Source organism: Somniosus microcephalus, chromosome 3, assembly GCF_052327205.1.
Source record: "Somniosus microcephalus isolate GS21.2 chromosome 3, FLI_Smic_1.0, whole genome shotgun sequence".
Classification (NCBI taxonomy): domain Eukaryota; kingdom Metazoa; phylum Chordata; class Chondrichthyes; order Squaliformes; family Somniosidae; genus Somniosus; species Somniosus microcephalus.
In genome coordinates, this window is record NC_140989.1 from 369,921,752 (window position 1) to 369,942,212 (window position 20,461).

Sequence of the window (20,461 nt, forward strand, 5' to 3'; positions counted from 1 at the left end):
TTCCGGTCTAACAGGCGAGCTGTCTGATCATTTGGGAAAGGATGTTGGGCTGATTCTGTGTTGCGATGTCAGGTCGAGTCGCAGTGTGTCCGACCCACAGGATGCACTGCAGCAACTCGCCAAGGCTTCTTCGGCAGCACCTCCCAAACCCACCACCTCCGACTGCTCCCTGAGGTGAAGCATCATCAGGCCCACCGGCTGGGCCAGCGCCTGACACAAGATTCACAACCATGGTTCAAGATCTGAGAGGTTCCAACTATCAGGAGAGGCTGAACAGCCTGGGGCTCTTTTATGGTCCCAGGGATGAGGGACTTCAGTTACGTGGAGAGACTGGAGAAGCTGGGGTTGTTCTCCTGAAAGCAGAGAAGGTTAAGAGGAGATTTAATAGAGGTGTTGAGAATCATGACGGGTTTTGATGTAGTATTTCTCCGGTTCCCTTTTGAAAGTTCCTATTGAATCTGCTTCCACCGCCCTGTCAGGCAGCACATTCCCGATCACAACATGTGGAGCTGCCGCTGTCTCTGTCGCTGCTTCACCGCGGAAGGTCAATGACCTGAAGTGACCCCGAGGGAGCCCTGTGACCTCCGACTGCTCCCTCACAAACCAGCCTGAGGTGAAGCATCATTAGGCCCCAGGCTGGGCGAGGGTCTGACACACAGAGCCCAGGGTTATGGCCTGAGCACAAATAAGGGATTGTTTCAACAACAGACTATAAAAAGACAAGTTCCCCTCAATCATTCCGCCCACAAAACTCTCGTCCTTTCTCGCTCTGTCTTTAACTCAAACAGACAGCTGAAGTGAGACTCAATTTCCCAAGTGTTAAGTCTGTGTGTTCTAGTTATTGTTAATAAGAATCACTGCACACAGACCACAAGAGTAAATTCAACAGGTCTTTACTAGTCGGAGGTCAGGCTGAACTGCCCAATAAATCATTACACAGCACTTATATACCGGTGTGGTCACCACCGGTATTACAGTATACAGCAGCCAAGATAAAGTAGTGCATCTCTTAAAATAGTTCTCTTAAAGGTGGAACGGTTACATACACCACAATCCTCCCTTTTTAGCTTAACAGTATATATTCCCCATTAAACATAACATAATAACATATATACACAACTTCATGTAAAAACAGTTCACAGATTCAGTCTCTGAGGAGGCCTCCTGATCCGAGACGGATAACGCCTTTCAGGGGTCTCTGGTTCTCGTTGCTGGGGTGACTCATCTAGTTGATCCCCTATGGATAGGACATCATCATCAGGTATATTCACTTCTGAGGTAGATGCTTCAGGTTCACTAACTTCCTCCACGGTTGTCTCTGTCGTAACCATGGGCTCGACCCTTGTTCTCGATCCCACCAGTTGGTCAGCATGACGTCGCATTACATTTTCACCAACATCTACCGTGTACATCAGGGGTCCTTGTCTGGCCCGAATTGTTCCAGATTGCCATTTCTCGTTTTTATAGTCCCTGGCTAACACCGATTGTCCTATTTCAAAACTCCGAGTGGGCTTGTTATTGATATGCTGGAACTGTTTGTTTTCGACTTCCCTCCGCACATTTGGTTTTAACAAGTCCAACCTGGACCGCAACCTCCTGTTATAGAACATCGTGGCAGGACTTTGGTTTGTTGTTGCATGGGTGGTGTTTCGATATGCCAGTAGGAAATTGTCCACCTTGTGTTGCAGTGGAATCTGATCTTCGCTCATGGCCTTTATTGCCTTTTTGAACGTCTGTACAAACCTCTCGGCCAGCCCATTCGTAGCTGGATGATATGGGGCAGAGGTATAATGTTTCACCCCATTCTTCTTCAGGAATTTCTGGAATTCCTCTAACACGAACTGTGGTCCGTTGTCTGAACATATTTGCTCTGGCAATCCATTTCTTGCAAATATCGTTCTTAGCACCGCGATCGTCTTCTCCGAGGTAGTGGTAGTAATTTTAATCACTTCTGGCCATTTAGAATGTGCGTCCACCGCAATTAAAAACATGGAGTCCATGAATGGACCAGCAAAGTCAATATGTACACGTTGCCATGGGGTTGAAGGCCATTCCCATTGATGCAGCGGTGCAATTGGAGGTGCATTTTGGACTTTTTGGCACCCTGAGCAGCTTTTCGTCAGATCCTCTATCTGTTGGTCGATACCCGGCCACCACACATAAGCCCTAGCAAGGCTTTTCATCTTGACTCCCCCCAGATGACCTTCATGTAGTTCTTTTAGAACTCTCTCTCTTAACTTAGGAGGGATAATCACCCTTGTTCCATACATCAATGTTCCCTGACAGATGGACAGCTGTTCTCGTCTTGCTGAGAATGCCGGTAACAGTGGATCACCATGGGCTGGCCATCCCTTTACTGTCAATTCGTAGACCCGGGACAGTGTCGGGTCATTCCTAGTCTCCCTTTCAATATTTGCATTGGTTACAGGTAAACATTCGATGATGGTCGAGTGAAATAACTCCACCGGGTCAACCGTCGGTGCCTCCTCCTCAGTAGGTAGTGGCAGGCGCGACAGCCCATCAGCATTACCATGCTGCTTTGTACCTTTGAATTCTATCTGATATTGATGTGCCCCTAGGAAAAAGGACCATCTCTGGAGCCTCTGTGCTGTCACCACCGAAACACCCTTCTTAGGGTTAAAAATGGATACCAACGGCTGGTGGTCTGTCAGCAGTGTAAACTTCTGGCTCTGCAGGTAATGATTAAACTTCTTTACTCCCGACACAAGGCTGAGAGCCTCCCTATCTATCTGAGCATAGTTGCGCTCAGCGGAGGTCAATGATCTGGATGCAAATGCGACTGGCCTTTCCAAGCCATTTGGCAACTTGTGTGAGAGTACTGCTCCAATACCATAAGGAGAAGCATCACAAGCTAAACGAATAGGTAGCGTTGGGTTGAAGTGAGCCAACACTTCCTCTGAGGTGATCAATGCCTTGCTTTTGCGAAAGGCCTTCTTATAGTCCTCGCTCCACTTCCATGGTACTTCTTTCTGCAAAAGAGCGTTCAGCGGGTGCAGCACCGTGGATAGATTTGGCAGAAACTTATGGTAATAGTTAATCAACCCTAGGAACAACCTCAACTGGGATACATTTTCCGGAGCGGGAGCCTTCACAACAGCTTCGATCTTGTCAGGTGACTTGTGCAGCCCCTCCTGGTCAATGACATGACCACAGTACGAGATCCGTTTCTGAAAGAACTCACATTTCTGGCGATTAACTCGAAGTCCATATTCCTTCAATCTGGTGAGCACCAGTTTCAAATTTGCAAGGTGTTCCTCATCACCATCACCTGTAATCAGGATATCGTCCAAGTAACATTGAGTGCTTGGAATTCCCTGTAATACCTGCTCCATGGCCCTCCGTCAAATTGCTGGAGCCGAAGCCACTCCAAAAACCAGTCTATTATATCGATACAAGCCTCTGTGCGTGTTGATTATGAGATACTGGCGCGACTCTTCCTCAACTTCCATCTGTAAGTACGCTTGCGCCAGGTCTATCTTGGTGAAGTGTTTCCCGCCAGACAATGAAGCAAAGATATCCTCACTCCGCAGAAGCGGATATTGCACCGTGTGAAGCACCGGATTAACCGTGATCTTGAAGTCTCCACAGATGCGGACCTTCCCCGGTTCCCCTGGCTTGTTACTCGATGAACGCTTCATGACGGGAACAATGGGCATGGCCCACTCACTCCAGTCCACCTTAGACAGTACTCCTGAACGTTCTAGCCCTTCCAGCTCAGCTTCCACAGCAGGTCGTATCGCATAAGGTACCGGTCTGGCTTTGAAAAATTTTGGGTTTGCATGTTCTGCAATCTTGATTTTTGCCGTAATTCCTCTCAGTGTTCCCAGTCCCTGTTGGAACACCTCTTTAGCCTCATCCAATATTCTGGACAATCGTTCAGGTTTGACATCTTTTTTTCCGGAATCTACCGTTATTGCTTTTAGGGAGTGCCAGTCCATATTTATTTTCCTGATCCACTCCCGTCCCAGAAGTGGTGGACCTCCCTCAGGTAGTACATATAAGTCCATTCCTTGGTGTTCTTTGCCCTTGTGTACCACCTTGACTTTTATCTTTCCGATGGGGTATACTCTTTGCCCCGTGTATGTCTGCAATACTATCTCCGTATCCCGTAGGGGAATATGTGTGAATAACCTTTTGTAATCTTGCTTATTCATGACCGTCAACGCCGATCCGGTGTCCAATTCCATCTTCACTTGGACTCCTGCTATCTGAAGTGTGACCCAGATAGTTTGTAGGTCAGCTTCCTTACTCACATTGTGAATTCTCAGACTACCCAGTTCCTTGCTGTTGGAGTCTGAATCCGAATTCTGTTCATCCGAACTCTTCTCAGCCACCTTATGTACCTTTCTGCACTTTTCCTGCGGTGACTTTTTGTTGCTGGTCTTCTTTCCTGACTGGCATACTTTAGCTATGTGACCAAGCTTGCCACATTTTCTACATTCCTGATTTTTAAACCAGCATTGGTTCTGATCGTGTGTTGTCTTTCCACAATAACATTTCGCTGTACCCAAAGCCATTTGATCTACGCTGAGTACCGCTGCCTTCAGCTGCATTTCCGCAGTGCCTCTCGCTGCGGCTTCGTGCGATGCTGCAATAGTGACAGCCTTATCAAGTGTAAGATCATTCTCTTCAAGCAGCCGCTTTTGTATCCCTTCTTTCGACAATCCACACACGAATTTGTCTCTCAGTGCCTCTGTCAGTCTTTCCCCAAACTGACAGTATTTCGCTAGCTTACGCAGTTCAATTAAATACTCCGCGTTGCTTTCCTCTTTCAGTTGCGTTCTCGCATAAAATTTAAATCGTTCCGCTAACATCAGCGGTGTGGGGTTCAAATGATTTCTCAGGACAGCAACAATATTAGCGAAAGCCTGATCCGCCGGTTTAGCTGGTGAAAGAAGATGCTTCAATAGCCCGTATGTCTTCGCACCCATTGAGTTTAGTAAGGTTAGTGCTTTATCTTCATCTGATATTTTATTTGCCTTACAATAAATCTCTATGCGTTCTACATACGTGGCCCAATCTTCAACATCGGGATCGAAATCGTTGATGTTACCACGCTTAGGCATCCTCGCAATCTTCTTGAGAAACAAAAAGAAATTTTTCTTTTATTTTTTTTTCCAAAATGGCGGTTTCCCGCGCTTGTCTTCTTCCCCCGCCTACGAAAATGGCGGCTTCCCGCGTTTGCCTTTCTCCCCCGCTGGCTGTAATGGCGATTGCCGTATTGCTGCGTTCGCCCTCCCCAGCGGTTCTCAAATCGTGCCTCCCAGCCCCTCTTGCAGTCCGGTCCTTTCCCCCGGCTGCGGCTGAGTTCTCCGCGTTTTTTTTAAATTTTATCCCGCGCCTCGCGGCCTCGGTAGCTGCCCGGCCTTTTTCCCCGGTCGCGGTCGAGCTCTCTCTCGACGCTGTTGCGTCTCCCAGCCCGCTTGCAGCCCGGTCTTTTACACCGGCTGCGTTTGCATTCACCGCGGCTCCCGTGCCTTATGCTGCCCCAGTCTCAGCGCCTCTGGCCCCGACTTCTGTCTGGCTCTTTTCCCCGGCCGTGGTCGAGTTCTCCGCCCTTATATCCTCCGTTTTTCCCTCCCCTACTTCACAGCCAACGTGGCCGACTTGCTGCTCGTCGCTGATCGGCTTACCCACCACCGTGATAGAAGGGATGATCACTGCCTGTTGCTGATGGAAGGCTTCGTGTCAGGATCCTTCCTTGCTCTTCAGACCCGAGTCTTTTCTCAGCAGGATGATGAGGGCAGATGCCTCTTCTCGACGCCCGTTAAACTGCCTTGGATATATCTCTGCCGCAGGGTAAGATCGTCATCGTCGCCACTGTTAAGTCTGTGTGTTCTAGTTATTGTTAATAAGAATCACTGCACACAGACCACAAGAGTAAATTCAACAGGTCTTTACTAGTCGGAGGTCAGGCTGAACTGCCCAATAAATCATTACACAGCACTTATATACCGGTGTGGTCACCACCGGTATTACAGTATACAGCAGCCAAGATAAAGTAGTGCATCTCTTAAAATAGTTCTCTTAAAGGTGGAACGGTTACATACACCACACCAAGGAAACATTTTCAAAAGGGAATTGGGTAAGTACCTTGTGGTAAACCACTTTTATCGTTCACTATCGTTACACTATAGTTATCACTGTTATATCGTTACTCTATGGTTATCACTGTTCACACTGTTATATCACTATACGAGGTCGCCTCTTGTCACGCTGTTATACCTGGGCTGACCACTGCTGACTCCGCCCATGACTCCACCTACCTGCCCAGGTATAAAGGTAGTCGACTGGCTGGCATTCCTCCTTGTTGTATCCGATCACCCACGAGGGTGGGCTCTGTTATTTAGCCAATAAAAACCTATAGTTACTTTCTTAACTCGTCGCTTTTCATTGGATGAATTGATAGGTATATCAATTTTATTGGCTAAATTTTAAAATGTCGACACTTGAGCAGCCAAACGACCAGCCAAGCGACCAGCCAGACGCCCAGCTACAACAGCCACAGCAGCTGGCCTGGCTGCGAGCCCTCAGACCACCGTACCTGGACCTAAACCCACAGGCAGCAAACTCAGCCCTCGACTTCGAACACTGGCTGAGCTGCTTCGAAGCCTACCTGGGAGAATCCGGCGTGCCTCAGAAATCCATGCTAAGAGTTCTGAACGCCCAAGTGAGCCCTAAAGTATTCGCACTCATCCGGGACCTTAAAACATACGAGGACGCCATCAACCGGCTGAAAAGACAGTACCAAACCCCGGTAAATTCCATGTATGCCAGACACCTCCTAAGATCCCACCCGCAACAGCCAGGAGAGCCCATGGAGGAATTTTTACGGGTGCTACAAGCACTCGGCAGAGACTGTAACTTTAAAGCGGTAACGGCGGCAGAAAATACTGAAGACAATGTCCGCGATGCCTTCGTGAAAGGCCTGCGGTCCGACTACTCACGGCAAAGACTACTGGAAGCAAGGGACCTCGACCTGGACAAAGCTGCAGCCCTCACTCTCTCTCTAGAAGTGGCCCATCAGGACCTCGAGGCATACTCAAGGTACTGTAACTCGCGACCCTGGGACTTGGGACCGACCCCGACCGCGATACCCCCCGCAGCAACCCCCCTGGGGCCTACCTCCGCGTCGGCGCCCCGGACCCGATCGAGACCGCCACCCCCGGTACCGGCTCCGACATCGGACCCCCGCGATCGGGCCGCCGGCTGCTTCTTCTACGGCCAGGCGAAACACCCGAGGTCACGCTGCCCAGCCAGGAACTCTACCTGCTCAAACTGCATGAAGAAAGGCCACTTCGCTAAGGCCTGCAGAGGTGGATCATCAGAGGCCAGCAGTGCCTCATGCGAGCTGTGGGGGCGGCCATCTTCCTTCAAGGCAACAGAGGCCAGCATCCCCACATGTGATTCATGGGGGCGGCCATCTTTGATACAGGCAACCGACACCAGCAGTGCCTCATGTGAGTTACGGGGGCAGCCATCTTCTCCGCCATTTTGTCCAACCTCGTGGGAGACGCCATTTTACCCACCACGCTCAACCGCCACCGTGCCTCTAGACCCGACTACCGCCTCACCCGCAGACTACAGCAACTCGCTCAGCTATACACTAGCCTCCGTCTCACTGGACCAAGCCTGCCCGCATCACCTGCCCAAGTCAATGATGGACATCAGAGTAAACGGCCACGCCACGACCTGCCTGTTCGACAGCGGAAGCACGGAGAGTTTCATCCACCCAGACACAGTGAGCCACGACTCCCTCCCTGTCCTGCCAATGCGCAACCGGATCTCGATGGCATCGAGATCCCACGCCACAGACATCAGCGGCTACTGTGTTGTGACCCTATCGGTTAAGGGTACGGAGTATAAAAATTTTAAACTCCTCGTCCTCCCCCAGCTATGCGCCGCCGTCCTACTAGGGCTAGACTTCCAATCCCACCTCCAAAGCGTCACGCTAGCATACGGCGGACCCCTCCCCCCACTCACAGTCGACAACCAACAGATTTTAAACCGCCCACCGCGTAACACCTGCGGCCTATCCACCCTCAAAGTCCCGCCACCTTCCCTGTTCGCTAACCTCACCCCCGACTGCAAACCCGTCGCGACCAAGAGCAGGCGGAACAGCGCCGGGGACAGAGCTTTCATTAGCTCTGAGGTGCAGCGTCTCCTGAAGGAGGGCATCATCGAAGGGAGCACCAGCCCCTGGCGTGCCCAGGTCGTGGTAGTTAAGACGGGCAATAAGAACCGCCTGGTCATCGACTACAGCCAGACCATAAACAGGTGCACCCAGCTGGACGCATACCCCCTTCCCCGCATATCTGATATGGTCAATCAGATCGCACAATACCGAGTATTCTCTACCATCGACCTTAAGTCGGCCTACCACCAACTCCCTATCCGCCCTGAGGACCGCCAGTATACCGCCTTCGAGGCGAATGGCCGCCTCTACCACTTCCTTAGGGTTCCCTTCGGCGTCACCAACGGGGTTTCGGTCTTCCAAAGGGAGATGGACCGGATGGTTGACCAGAACGGGCTGCACGCCACGCTCCCCTACCTAGATAACGTCACCATCTGCGGCCGCGACCAGCAGGACCATGACGTTAATCTGGAGAGATTCCTCCGTACGGCCCAATGGCTGAACCTCACCTACAATAAGGATAAATGTGTGTTTAACACCTCGCGCCTTGCCATCCTCGGCTGTGTAATAGAGAACGGAGTCATCGGCCCCGACCCCGAAAGAATGCGCCCCCTCATGGAGCTACCCCTCCCCCACTGTCCAAAGGCACTGAAGAGAACCCTGGAGCTCTTCGCCTACTATGCCCAATGGGTGCCCAATTATGCGGACAAAGCCAGACCCCTCATGAAGTCCACATCCTTCCCCCTTACGGAGGAAGCGTGCGCAGCCTTCTCCCTCATTAAGGGAGACATTGCCAAGGCCACAATGCACGCAGTGGATGAGTCCATCCCCTTCCAAGTCGAGAGCGATGCATCCGACTTCGCCCTAGCCGCCACCCTTAACCAGGAGGGGAGACCGGTGGCCTTCTTCTCAAGGACCCTACAGGGCCCTGAGATCCGACACTCGTCGGTCGAGAAGGAGGCCCAGGCGATTGTGGAGGCGGTACGACGCTGGAGGCACTACCTGGCAGGCAAACGATTTACCCTCCTCACCGACCAACGTTCGGTCGCTTTTATGTTTAATAACAAGCTGAGGGGCAAAATCAAGAATGACAAGATCTTGAGGTGGAGAATCGAGCTCTCCACCTATGATTATGATATCTTGTACCGGCCAGGGAAGCTGAACGAACCCCCCGATGCTCTGTCACGAATTACATGCGCCAGCGTGCAAAATGATAGACTTCAGACCCTCCACAACGACCTCTGCCACCCCGGGGTCACCAGACTTTACCACTTCACTAAGGCCCGCAACCTGCCCTACTCCATCGAGGAGGTCAGGACCATGACCAGGAACTGCCAGACCTGTGCCGAGTGCAAACCGCACTTCTTTAGGCCGGACAGAGCAAGCCTGATCAAGGCCACCCGCCCCTTCGAGCGCCTGAGCATCGACTTTAAGGGGCCCCTCCCGTCCTCTGACCGTAATGTGTACTTCCTCAACATTGTTGATGAGTACTCCCGTTTCCCCTTTGCCTTCCCCTGCCCAGACATGACCAGTACCACGGTCATTAAATGCCTGAACGACCTCTTCGCCTTGTTCGGGTTCCCAAACTATGTACATAGTGACCGGGGCTCCTCCTTCATGAGCGAGGAACTCCGTCAGTTCCTAGTAGCGAGAGGTATTGCTGCAAGCAGGACCACCAGCTACAACCCCCGAGGGAACGGCCAGGTGGAAAGAGAGAACGCGACGGTATGGAAGGCCGTCCTCTTAGCCTTAAAGTCTAAGGGCCTCCCAACCTCCCGCTGGCAGGAAGTCCTCCCGGCAGCGCTGCATTCCACCCGGTCACTACTTTGCACTGCCATCAACGCCACCCCCCATGAACGAATGTTTGTTTTCCCCAGGAAGTCGACTACGGGAACCACGCTACCAGCCTGGCTGACCTCTCCGGGGCCCGTCTTGCTGCGAAAGCACGTGAGGGCCCATAAAACGGACCCCCTGGTCGAGAGGATGGACCTCCTGCACGCCAACCCCCAGTACGCCTATGTGGCATACCCAGACGGGCGGGAGGACACAGTCTCCTTACGAGACCTCGCACCCTCGGGCACTCCGGAGACACCACCTTCACCCCCCCCCCACCACCCCCCCAATTCCAGCCCAGGTAGACGGCATGCCGGAACCCCACGAGCCTTTGCCGACCACGCAGACACCAGCATTAACACCGGATAATGCAACACCGCCGCTGCGACGATCAGAAAGGCTTACGAGGCCTCCGGACAGACTGACATACCAGAACTGGTAGTACACTTCACCCCGCCGGACTCAAATCTAAACAAGGGGTGAATGTGGTAAACCACTTTTATCGTTCACTATCGTTACACTGTAGTTATCACTGTTATATCGTTACTCTATGGTTATCATTGTTCACACTGTTATATCACTATACGAGGTCGCCTCTTGTCACGCTGCTATACCTGGGCTGACCACTGCTGACACCGCCCATGACTCCACCTACCTGCCCAGGTATAAAGGTAGTCGACTGGCTGGCATTCCTCCTTGTTGTATCCGATCACCCACGAGGGTGGGCTCTGTTATTTAGCCAATAAAAACCTATAGTTACTTTCTTAACTCGTCGCTTTTCATTGGATGAATTGATAGGTATATCATACCTGAAAGAATATAATTTGCAGGGCTCCGGGGAAAGGGCGGGGGAGCGGGACTAGCTGAGGTGATCTTGCAGAGAGCCGGCACGGGCTCGACGGGCCGAATGGCCTTCTTCTGAGCTGTAACCATTCTATGGTCTCTAGAGGTCAGAGGTCGGTGCTTCTTACACACTGAACATGAACTTTGGAAAATCAAAATAATCAAAAGGTCCAAAATGTCGTCATGTCAGAAATCCTTTCAAATGTCAGCTCCCTTGTCTCTTTACAGTCCATTTTATTTCATTTAAAAATATTCACGAGGATGATTCCAGAACAGAGAGGTTGTAACTATTGGGAAAGGCTGAACAGCCTGGGTCTCGTTTCTGGAACCAGGGACGAGGGACTTCAGTTACGTGGAGAGACTGGAGAGGCTGAGATTGTTCTCCTTAGAGCAGAGAAGGTTAAGGGGAGATTTAATAGAGATGATCAAAATCATGAGCGAATTTTACTTGCCACTTATCAGCCCAAGTCTGAATGTCGTCCAGGTCTTGCTGCATGCGGGCACGGACTGCTTCATTATCTGAGGAGTTGTGAATGGCACTGAACACTGTGCAATCATCAATGAACATCCCCACTTCTGACCTTATGATGGAGGGAAGGTCATTGATGAAGCAGCTGAAGATGGTTGGTCCTCAGACACTGTCCTGAGGAACTCCTGCAGCGATGTCCTGGGGTTGGACCTCGGACACTGCCCTGAGGAACTCCTGCAGCGATGTCCTGGGGTTGGACCTCGGACACTGCCCTGAGGAACTCCTGCAGCGATGTCCTGGGGTTGGACCTCGGACACTGCCCCGAGGAACTCCTGCAGCGATGTCCTGGGGTTGGACCTCGGACACTGCCCCGAGGAACTCCTGCAGCGATGTCCTGGGGTTGGACCTCGGACACTGCCCCGAGGAACTCCTGCAGCGATGTCCTGGGGTTGGACCTCGGACACTGCCCCGAGGAACTCCTGCAGCGATGTCCTGGGGTTGGACCTCGGACACTGCCCTGAGGAACTCCTGCAGCAATGTCCTGGGGTTGGATCTCGGACACTGCCCTGAGGAACTCCTGCAGCGATGTCCTGGGGTTGGACCTCGGACACTGCCCTGAGGAACTCCTGCAGCGATGTCCTGGGGTTGAGATGAATGACCACCAACAACCACATTCTTTTGTGCTAGGTATGACTCCAGCCAGTGGAGAATTTTCCCCCCGATTCCCATTGACTTCAATTATACTCGGGCTCCTTGATACCACACTCGGTCAAATACTGCCTTAGAGCAGAAAAGGTTAAGAGGAGTCTTCATAGAGGTGTTCAAAGTCATGAACAGTGTTGAGTAAATAAGGAAAAATTGTTTCCAGGAACAGGAGGGTCGGTAACCAGAGGACTTGATTTAAAACTATTGGCAAATCACTCCCAGTGATAGGGAATCACTCCCAGTGATGGAGAATCTGTCCCAGTGACAAGGAATCTCTCCCAGTAACAGGGAACCTCTCCCAGTGACGGGGAATCGCTCCCAGTGATGGGGAATCTCTCCCAGTGATGGGGAATCTCTCCCAGTGACAGGGAATCGCTCCCAGTGAAGGGAAATTGCTCCCAGTGACGGGGAATCGCTCCCAGTGACGGGGAATCGCACCCAGTGACGGGGAATCGCTCCCAGTCACGGGGAATCTCTCCCAGTCACGGATAATCTCTCCCAGTGACAGGGAATCACTCCTGGGGAAGATGAGGTGAGATTCTTGCAGTTGTTTCCAAATCCTGTGCTGTTTAATAATTCAGATCTCTAAATGTTTCAGTGGCGTGAAGCTATTTTTAGTTAGACAGCTAACATCATTCTTCAACATTACTACGATATAATTACCCAGCTGTCGAGCACACAGTGTAGTGCGATGGAGAACATACAGTTTTATTAAGAAATCCCTGAGTGTGTGGATATTCCTGGATTCTAAGTTATTGTAGAGGGAACGTAACTCTGTATTTAACCCGTGCTGTACCTGTCCTGGGAGTGTTTGATGGGACAGTCGAGGGAGCTTTACTCTGTATTTAACCCGTGCTGTACCTGTCCTGGGAGTGTTTGATGGGACAGTGTAGAGGGAGCTTTACTCTGTATTTAACCAGTGCTGTACCTGCCCTGGGAGTGTTTGATGGGACAGTGTGGAGGGAACTTTACTCTGTATCTAACCCGTGCTGTACCTGCCCTGGGAGTGTTTGATGGGACAGTGCAGAGGGAGCTTTAATCTGTATCTAACCCGTGCTGTACCTGCCCTGGGAGTGTTTGGTGGGCCAGTGTAGAGGGAGCTTTACTCTGTATCTAACCCGTGCTGTACCTGCCCTGGGAGTGTTTGATGGGACAGTGTAGAGGGAGCTTTACTCTGTATCTAACCCGTGCTGTACCTGCCCTGGGAGTGTTTGATGGGACAGTGCAGAGGGAGCTTTAATCTGTATCTAACCCGTGCTGTACCTGCCCTGGGAGTGTTTGGTGGGCCAGTGTAGAGGGAGCTTTACTCTGTATCTAACCCGTGCTGTACCTGCCCTGAGAGTGTTTGATGGGACAGTGTAGAGGGAGCTTTACTCTGTATCTAACCTGTGTTGTTCCCGTCTCCGTTTCCAGGAGAACCCGTACATGTGCAACAACGAGTGTGACGCTCACACGCCCGAGCTCGCACACCCGCCCGAGCTGGTGCTGGATGACGAGGGGCGGATTCCCAACACCTTTTGGCAAAGTGTCTCCTGGAGGAGTTTCCCCGAGCCCCTCCTGATCAACATCACTCTGTCCTGGGGCAAGACCATCGAGCTGACCGAGGACATCGTCATCACCTTCGAGTCGGATCGGCCGGAGCAGATGGTCCTGGAGAAATCTCTGGACCACGGCCGGACGTGGCAGCCTTACCAATTCTACGCGGCCGACTGCCTCACCTCCTTCGGGATGGAGCCGAGAACGGCCCGGGATCTGAGCCCGGCCTCAGTGCTGGACATCATCTGCACGGAGGAGTACTCCAGGGGCTACGTGTGGAAGATGGACAAGATGGTTCGCTTAGAGATCCAGCAGCGTTTCGCCCTGTTCAGGGGGCCCCGTCTCCACGACATGGCCTCGCTGTACGGCCAGCTGGACACCACCAAGGAGCTGAGGGACTTCTTCACCCTGACCGACCTGCGGGTCAGGCTGCTCCGGCCGGCCACTGGGGCCACCAGTGTTGACCAGCACAACCTCTCCAAATACTTCTACGCCATCTCCAACCTGGACATTCGCGGGCGGTGAGAGCTCCTCGCCCCTTCTGGCCAGAGTCGCTGACCCCACATTTCACACCCAGGGGGCGCCGTGTCAGTCCAACATCTGGGGACATTCACAGGGCCAACATCTGGAGGGCACTCACAGGGCCAACATCTGGGGGACAGTCACAGGGCCAACATCTGGAGGGCACTCACAGGGCCAACATCTGGGGACACTCACAGGGCCAACATCTGGGGGACAGTCACAGGGCCAACATCTGGAGGGCACTCACAGGGCCAACATCTGGGGGCCACTCTATCAGGGTTAACATCTGGGGGACAGTCACAGGGCCAACATCTGGAGGGCACTCTATCAGGGCCAACATCTGGAGGGCACTCACAGGGCCAACATCTGGGGGCCACTCTATCAGGCCCAACATCTGGGGGACATGCTATCAGGGGCAACATCTGGGGGACACTATCAGGGCCAAGATCTGGGGGACACACTATCCGGTGTAACATTTGGAGTGGCTCTCACTCTATCGGAGATTCCCGGAGGGTGAGAGCTCCTCACCACTTCTGCTCCGAGTCGCTGATGTGGGCGCTCGGTAACTGGGGAGGTTTTCCAGCGATAGATCGGGATCCCTCCCCCGGCCCACTCGGAACCGTCAGCTGCCTCTGTGTGGGGTGTGAAAGCTTCCCTGAATGGCTCAGTGACAGTGTGCACAGACCAGCACTGTGACAGCTCCCCCTGCCCCTGGGGATGGGCTCGTTAGCGAGCTTTCAGAGTCCTGCTCGCTGGCTGGTGATGAGGCAGCGATTTCCTGCTCAGTGTTCAGCCAATCGAGCAGCACGGAGCGAGCAGAATCTGTCCCTTTACTCTCAACACTGCCGACCTCCAGTCTCATCAGGATTCAGAGAATCAGACAGCACAGGAGGAGGCCATTCGGCCCATCGTGCCTGTGCCAGCTCTTTGAAAGAGCTCTCCAATTAGCCCCACTCCCTGCTATTTCCCCATAGCCTGACAATTTCCCTTTTCAAGTATTTCTCCAATTCCCTTTTGAAAGTTCCTATTGAATCTGCTTCCACCGCCCTTTCAGGCAGCACATTCCAGATCACAACAACTCGCTGTAAAAACATTCTCCTCATCTCCCCTCTGGTTCTTTTGCCAATTCCCTTCACTCTGTGTCCTCTGGTTACCGACCCTCCTGCCACTGGAAACAGTTTCTCCTTATTTAATCTATCAAAGCCCTTCCTGATTTGATGAATTATTCTGACTGAACGCTCCCTTCGTGTTCAATCTATATTCAGTCTGGGTCAGTGAGTTCCCATTCACCCATCACACAATCTCCGGGGCTCGGAGCCATTCCCTCATTATTCTACACTCAGCTTCTGGGAGACTCGCTCCAGCTTTTAGTTGCGGAGAATCTTCAGACACTAATTGGAGAACAGGAGCAGTAAAATGTTTACACTGCTGTTAATGTGACTCCAAGGAACTCTCTGGGTTTCTGCTTAGTTTAGCCAACAGTGCCCAGAACTGCCAACTTGCTGACTGTGCAAGGTACAATCTGCAGATTGTGAAGCTTCACCTTCGCAGTGAGTTAAACAGCGGCTCGATGCTGTTAGCACAGAGTCACCGAGACCAGCGTTCTCACGCTTCACGGCACAGAGACCGTCACAGCACTTTGGGCCGTTCCAAACCGCATTTACTGAACAACAGCAACCTGCATTTATGTAGCACCTTTAACATAGTAAAACATCCCACGGTGCTTCACAGGAGCGTAAATCAGAGCGAACTTTGACACCGAGACACAGAAGGAGATATTAGGACAGGTGACCAAAAGCTGGGTCAAAGAGGGAGGTTTTTAGCAGCGTCTCAAAGGGGGAGAGAGAGGTAGAGAGGTTTAGGGACGGAATCATCGCTGTTTGTGGGATCTTGCTGTGCACAAATTGGCTGCTGCGTTTCCAACATTACAACAGTGAGCACACTTCAGAAGTACTTCATTGGCTGTGAAGCGCTTTGGGACGTCCTGAGGTGGTGAAATGCTCTGTAGAAATGTAAGGTCATTCTTCCTTAGAATGAGGGGCCAGAGAAAGATTAAATGTGAGAGATTGAGGAGAGAGGGCAGGAGAAACGTCTTCACACAGAGAGTGGTGAGGCTGTGGGATTCACTCCCAGGGTCCGAGGTTGAGGAGTTTGTGATCGGGAGAGTGGAGGAGCCCGGGACAGAGTTCTCACTGTGTGGGGTGGGGTTAAAATCCACCCTTTCATCTTTTGGATTGTAGGATTGTCCAGGATTAAAGTAGATCAACGAATCTATCCCACTGATCCCAAATCTCACCCTGTGCTTCCTCTTTATATCCTGAATCACTGATATCCGCTTCTGTCAGTTTTACTCTGTTTCCTGGAGATTAGTGTGGGAAAGGAGAGTAATTTGTTGTGTAAACCATTCATTCTCTCACTGAATGTTGCTCATTCACCTGATCGGAACCTGTAGCTCACGGTGAAGTATGTCGGTATGAGGGGCGAGTTGGCTAAGGTCAATTGGGAAACTACATTAAAAGGCATGACGGTAGACAAGCAATGGCTAGTATTTACAGAATTAATACATAATTTACAACAAATATACATTCCTTTAATGCACAAAAACCCCACAGGAAAAGTGGTCCAACCGTGGCTAACAAGAGAAGTTAAAGTTAGGATTAGATCAAAGGAAGAGGCTTTTCATGTTGTCAAAAAGTGTAGTAAGTGTGAGGATTGGGAGGATTTTAGAATTCAGCAAAGGTGGACCAAGAAATTGATAAAGAAAGTGAAAATAGAATATGAGAGTAAACTAGTGAGAGATATAAAAACAGACTGTAAAAGCTACAGGTATGTAAAAAGAAAAAGATTAGTGAAAGTAAATGTGGGTCCCTTACAGGCTGAGACAGGAGAAATTATAATGGGGAATAAGGAAATGGAAGAGAAATTAAACAAATACTTTGTGTCTGTCTTCACAGAAGGAGACACAAGAAACTTCCGGAAATAGTGGAGAACCAAGGGTCCAGCGAGAATGAGGAACTGAAATAAATTAGTATAAGTAAAAAATAGTGCTGGAGAAATTAATGGGACTGAAAGCCAATAAATCCGCTGGACCTGATGGCCTACATGCTGGGGTTTTGAAGGAGGCGGCTATAGAGATAGTGAATGCATTGGTTGTCATTTTCCAAATTCCAGATTCTAGAATGGTTCCTGCGGATTGAAAGGTAGCAAATGTAACCCCACTATTTAAGAAAGGAGGGAGAGAGAAAATGGGGAACTACAGACCAGTTAGCCTGACATCAGTAGTAGGGAAATTGCTAGAATCTATTATTAAGGCCGTGGCAACAGGGCAGTTAGAAAATAATAATAGGATTGGGCAGAGTCAGCATGGATTTATGAAAGGGAAATCATGTTTGACAAATCTGTTAGAGTTTTTTGAGGTTGTAACTAGCAGAAAAGATCATGGGGAACCAGTGGATGTGGTGTATTTGGATTTTCAAAAAGCATTCGATGAGGTGTCACACAACATAAGGACATAAGAAATAGGAGCAGGAATAGGCCACTTGGCCCCTCGAGCCTGCTCCGCCATTCAATAAGATCAGGGCTGATCTTGGGCTCAAAGCCACTTCCCTGCCCGCTCCCCATAACCCTTCACTCCCTTACCTTGCAAAACTCTGTCTATCTCCACTTTAAATGTATTTAATGACCCAGCCTCCACGGCTCTCTGGGGCAGAGAATTCCACAGATTTACAACCCTCTGAGAGAAGAAATTCCTCCTCATCTCAGTTCTAAAAGGGCGACCCTTTATTCTGAGACTGTGCCCCCGAGTTCTAGATTTCCCCATGAAGGGAAACATCCTCTCTGCATCTACCCTGTCAAGCCCCCTCAGGATCTTACAGGAAACTTTCTGGTATCCAGCACGGATGGGACCGACCTGGTGCCGGTCCATTAACAATGCCGGATAACCGAACGCTATTGTAAAAGATACGGAGCTCAGAGCTCCGTGTAAAGCAACAAACCCTGCTTCAAAACAATTGGCACAAGTTGCAAGCGTCTCTGCAGCTTAGCAACAGCTTCAGCTACACGCTTGCACAGCCACAAATGGAGTAACAAAAGTAACTAAAAGTAAAAAAAGTTATCTGAACCGACTCCTGAATTTTGCCGGTGGATAGAGCGTTCCGGTTATTTAGTGGCCGGTTAATCGAAAGTTTCCTGTATATGTTTCGATAAAATCACCTCCCATTCTTCTAAACTCCAATGAGTATAGGCTCAGCCTGCTCAACCTTTCCTCATAAGTCAAACCCCTCATCTCAGGAATTAACCGAGTGAATCGTCTCTGAACTGCCTCCAATGCAAGTATATCCTTCCTTAAATAAGGAGACCAAAACTGTGCACAGTACTCCAGGTGTGGTCTCACCAATACCCTGTACAGTTGTAGCAGGACTTCCCTGCTTTTATACTCCAACCCCCTGGAAATAAAGGCCAACATTCCATTTGCCTTTTTGACAACTTGCTGTACCTGCATGCTAACTTTTTGTGTTTCATGCACAAGGACCCCCAGGTCCCTGTGAACTGTAGCATTTTGTAGTCTCTCTCCATTTAAATAATAATTTGCTTTTTTATTTTTCCTGCCAAAGTGGATAACCTCGCAATTTCCCAAATTATACTCCATCTGCCAAATGTTTGCCCACTCACCTAGCCTGTCTATATCCCTTTGCAGATTCTTTGAGTTCTCTGCACAACTTGCTTTCCCACCCATCTTTGTATCACCCGCAAACTTGGCTACATTACACTCGAATCCTTCATCCAAGTCATTAATGTAGATTGTAAATAGTTGGGGCCCCAGCACCGATCCTTGTGGCACCCCACTAGTTACCGTTTGCCAACCAGAAAAAGATCCATTTATCCCGACTCTCTGCTTTCTGTTAGTTAGCCAATCCTCTATCCATGCTAATATATTACCCCCAACTCCGTGAGCTCTTATCTTATGCAGTAACCTTTTATGTGGCACCTTATTGAATGCCTTCTGGAAATCCAAATACACCACATCCACTGGCTCACCCCTGTCCACCCTGCTCGTTACATCCTCAAAGAACTCCAGCAAATTTGTTAAACATGATTTCCCTTTCCTAAAACCATGCTGACTCTGCTTGACTGCATTATGATTTTCCAAATGCCCTGCTATTGCTTCCTTAATGAAGGACTCCAGCATTTTCCCAACGACAGATGTTAGGCTAACTGGTCTATATTTCCGGCTTTCTGTCTTCCTCCTTTCTTAAGTAGGGGTACAGGTAGACTATCCTTTATCCGAAAACCTTGGGACCAGCTGTGTTTCGGTTTTCGGAATTTTTCGGATTTCAGAAGGTTTTCATCTCCGTATCTGTCAACAAACACTGTTGCTTAGCAACAGCTTGTAAACACTCGGGCCCTGCCTTGGAAGCGTCTCTGAAGCTGTTGCTAAGCTACAGAGACTCTTTCCACAGCCTGACTGTTTAAAAAAATGCTAGGGGAAGAAAAAAAAACGAACAAAACGGCTGCTGATTTCTGCCGTTAGATCGAGGTTTCCGGCTCCCCCTGCTCCGGATCTGAATTCCTTGACTTAGCGGGGGTCTGGGACTCGACTGCCGCCGCCAGTTGTGGGAAAGCCGGATATCGGCTGACTCCTACACTAAGCTGGCCCGCAAATCAGGTCGGGGGGGGGGGTGGGAAGAAAAGACTATCGGACGGGCCGCTGCTGCTATCGGACGGGCCACTGTATTGTTGGGTTCACTCTCCCGGTACCTCCTTCACACTGCCCGGCTCGGCCTGCAACCTCCTACCCAGGAGGGAACTCTGTGACCCTCTGCCCTGCTCATAGGGAAAGGCAGGGCTCCCGGACCACTCCTGTCATGTTTGGCGCCACTCGGGTCATGTCGTGCGCACGACTTACGCTCCACGAAAAAACTTTCGGTTATCCACTTTGGTAGAAAAACAGAAAAGCAGAGTATTTTTTAAATGATGAGAGATTGGGAAGTGTTGGTGTTCAGAGGGACCTGGGTGCCCTTGTACACGAAAGTTAACATGCAGGTACAGCAAGCAATTAGGAAAGCAAATGGTATGTTGGCCTTTATTACAAGAGGATTTGAGTATAAGAGTAAAGACGTCTTACTGCAATTATATAGGGCCCTGGTGAGACCACACCTGGAGTATTGTGTACAGTTTTGGTCTCCTTACCTAAGGAAGGATATACTTGCCTTAGAGGAAGTGCAACGAAGGTTCACCAGACTGGTTCCTGGGATGGGGGGATTGTCCTATGAGGAGAGGTTGAGTAGACTCGGCCTATATTCTCTGGAGTTTACAAGAATGAGATGTGATCTCATTGAAACATACAAAATTCTTACAGGAAATGACAGGGTAGATGCAGGGAGGATGTTTCCCCTGGC

At 50.5% G+C, this 20,461-nt stretch overlaps 1 protein-coding gene across 2 annotated transcripts in view; it reads left to right on the forward strand.

Annotated features, from left to right (window-relative positions):
• LOC147122432 (netrin-G1-like) overlaps positions 1-20,461 on the forward strand; it is a 76,414-nt gene that overhangs the window by 35,259 nt on the left and 20,694 nt on the right. For both annotated transcript variants that reach the window (XM_085983590.1, XM_085983589.1), the window contains exon 2: positions 13,419-14,062. In XM_085983590.1, coding sequence (XP_085839716.1) covers positions 13,419-14,062 — 644 coding nt within the window. The remainder of the gene's footprint in view (positions 1-13,418; positions 14,063-20,461) is intronic.